Source organism: Montipora foliosa, chromosome 3 (genome assembly GCF_036669935.1).
Source record: "Montipora foliosa isolate CH-2021 chromosome 3, ASM3666993v2, whole genome shotgun sequence".
Classification (NCBI taxonomy): Eukaryota; Metazoa; Cnidaria; class Anthozoa; order Scleractinia; family Acroporidae; genus Montipora; species Montipora foliosa.
In genome coordinates, this window is record NC_090871.1 from 70,694,942 (window position 1) to 70,697,989 (window position 3,048).

The following is a 3,048-nucleotide window of genomic DNA, read 5'->3' on the forward strand; positions in this document are numbered from 1 at the left end:
TCCTCCTCTCCACTGCCTCCACATCCTATCATTTAAGTAGGCTTGGAGGTCTTTAGCCTCCACTCCACGTCGGGTCTTGATTCCGAGCTTCAAATTGTTCCACGCAGATTCGGCCTCTTGAGTGTGGACACCGCTTGTAGCATCTACAAAGTTATCGGCGTGAACTACCACCCGATGGAGAGACACGTGGTTCGGAAGATGGCGTTCCAAGCCCTGATAAGCCCCCCAGTCATCGGTGAAAACTTCGCTTCCGGGTTGGAGGCATTTGGCTAAGATCGGCAAGAGGGTGGCTCTGTCTCTTTTCTCTACTACTTGGTAGTACCCCTTGGCTGGCCGCGTAGCAGTGGACAGCACACCAAACACCCACGAATCGGGACCTCGACGTCCTCTATTGTACTTGTCAATAAAAATTAAAACATATGCAAAATAAATAAATAACTTCTGTGAAAAAGGGATCTAAACTGTAGATATCTTTTGGCATTAGATACGCAATCAATGAGAACTTTTTCAGACTTTTTATTTCAGACAGCAATACAAAATGCGAGACATTTCGTACAGTTTTGATAAACGCAGTACTAACAACTGTTGATTACTCTTCTGAGAAATCTCATTGGAGTTATCTTATCGTCGCCCAACCAACAACTTGCATCGAGACTAAATTTTACGAGCGTACTATAGGGCAGCAGCAAATTGTTTCAGCAATCAAAAAGTATCAGGCTTACCTTGGCCTTGTGGTTGAATTTGCTTTCGTCGCATTTGACGACAGCTGTGCCGGGGAACGGAATGAAAGGGTTTCCTTCAATGTCAGCTGAACAGATGTCTTCCAAACTCCTAAAAACCCTGCAAACCAGGTTTTCGCTCAAAGACATCATCCTGGCTGCCCTTCTGCGTTGTTCATCTTGTGACCAAAAGTAAATAAGCAAGATTAAATCGCCAAGGGGTATTTTGGGATATTTCTCAAAAAAACTGTTTGTGCGTAGACTCCTCTTTTTTCTGCACACTGCACATCTCCTATGAAAGGAACAACAGTGATTACAAGATTGTCCGGTTGTCAATTAGCCCGGCTGTGTTGCGAGCCGGCACAAGGAGCCTCGCACGACAACGACATCGAGGCTTGGGGGTTGAAAAGTAACCATGAAAAAACTTGTGAAGCGAAAAATCTCTTGTTTTAAGATGCCTTATTTTACAAAGCGACTTCGCACAAATAAAAATAATCTTCTCGGAGTCTTCATTTCAAAAAAATAATGAGTAAACGAACAATTTCAATCCGAGAGAGAATTTTGCTCACTTTCTTTTTTATTATTATTATTATTATTATTATTATTATTATTATTATTATTATTTTTATTATTTTTTTTTATTTTCACTGTTACGTTCAGCGCTTAGCCTCCCTCGCCTCTACAAAATATAGCCGATCGAATTTCCTGCGTCCTGTCTACACATATCGACCGATTAAAGAACTTCTAAAAATCTGGATTAATCACCTAAAGAAAATGTTAATGTTTTCAATTGTCAGGTCGTATTCTCTTTTGAATCTGTTAAAGCAAAATAGACAGATGGGATCACACTTTTCGTTTCTTTAATTTCATCGCGACAAAAGTAGATCAATCATTAGGAATGATAGACTTCGCTTGCTTGAATTTCTTTCTACATCAAAAAGAAACGGTCATAGAACTCAAATACATTCCCTTATTTTGTCATCGCGATAGCTCTCGGTTATTTGAAACTCCTCACTTAACATTCTTTACATTCTTCGACCATAGTTATGCTTCTACCAAAGCTGATCGCGCTCGCTCGTGTTGCTTTGAAACAATAGGACTCGAAAAGACGGGTTGCACTTTCTTAAATTTCTTACATTTAAAAACCGTAACCTGATAACGAATTCGCAGGATTCTTCAAAAGTGTTCCACGTAGTTCATTATTTACGAGATCGAATACAAACAGCATAAGTCACCGCATACGCGATATATCGCGCGCAATGATTTAACAACCCTAGATTTAATCAGAGTTAATAGTCTGATTTAATGCATGCCAAAATTGATTTAAAAGTGGAATTAGTTGCTCTCTGGTCTCATTAAACAACATATTAGTGCAAATAGGTTACTTAATACCCTAATACGGGTTTAATATACAATTCCTACCATTGATAGCCATCCACGTGGTCCCCGGACCTTTCAACTAGAGTCATGTTGGTGTTGCATCCACCGCAGTGAAGCGGATTGGCAAGAAGAGAGCGTTGTTGTAACCAGCGGCGTTGTCTATCGGTGGAAGACTGCTTAAACTGCATGAAATATTCTAGATTCATTTTCGGTTAAGAAAAAGTGTTTGCGAATGAGAGCGGTAAGTTTTGGAAACAATTAAATATCTTTGGCGCACGTCAAGGCCAGTGTCAAAAAAGGGTGTGTCTGCCTGCTTTGTTATGATTGACATATTTCTCTTTGTTAGAAAATTAGCAAATTAGAAAGTAATACAATGATTGCACATCAGTGGAAGCTCGACGTCCCGTTATCGCAACAGACCGTGGCGGCCTGATACAATGCTATACGTCTATTATTATTATTATTATTATTATTATTATTATTATTATTATTATTATTATTATTATTATTATAGCAGTGCAAACGTATGTATGCTAAACGATAGCTAAAGCACAGTAGGGCGCTGTTGCGTAACCTAAAGGCCAACGGGAAATAAGAAAATTAAAAGAAAAACTTATTATAGAAACTAATACATTAAAATGTCTTCTAAGTAGACCTTGAAGGAAAAAAAAAATCAAATTTCCTTCTCTGAGATATCACATTAAAATACTTAAAAAATGCTCTACTAGTGTCTTATCTTATGTCATTATCTTGAAGTGGCGGGCAATGTGTAACCTTGAAGTTAACACGGACTTCTGCATCTAAATCAAGACTTCTTTACTCTTCCTTCCCACTAAAACCCTAACAGTTCTCTCAAGTCCTTTGGAGTATCCTCCCAGTACATCCTAGAATGAATTGTTGTTTTAGTTCCAGGCGCAAGGGGGCATACTTCTCTGTCTTATCCTGGTCT

The 3,048-nt window shown here is 38.9% G+C and overlaps 1 protein-coding gene across 1 annotated transcript in view; it reads right to left on the reverse strand.

Moving 5' to 3' along the window:
- Positions 1-2,305, reverse strand: part of LOC137996299 (uncharacterized) — a 2,368-nt gene extending 63 nt beyond the window's left edge. The window contains exons 1-3 of the mRNA XM_068841705.1: positions 2,142-2,305; positions 723-1,011; positions 1-396 (exon numbers count right to left, since the gene is read on the reverse strand). The exon at positions 1-396 is cut by the window's left edge and continues 63 nt beyond it. Of these exons, the coding sequence (XP_068697806.1) occupies positions 1-396; positions 723-1,011; positions 2,142-2,305 (849 nt within the window). The remainder of the gene's footprint in view (positions 397-722; positions 1,012-2,141) is intronic.
- Between the last annotated feature and the right edge of the window lie 743 nt (positions 2,306-3,048).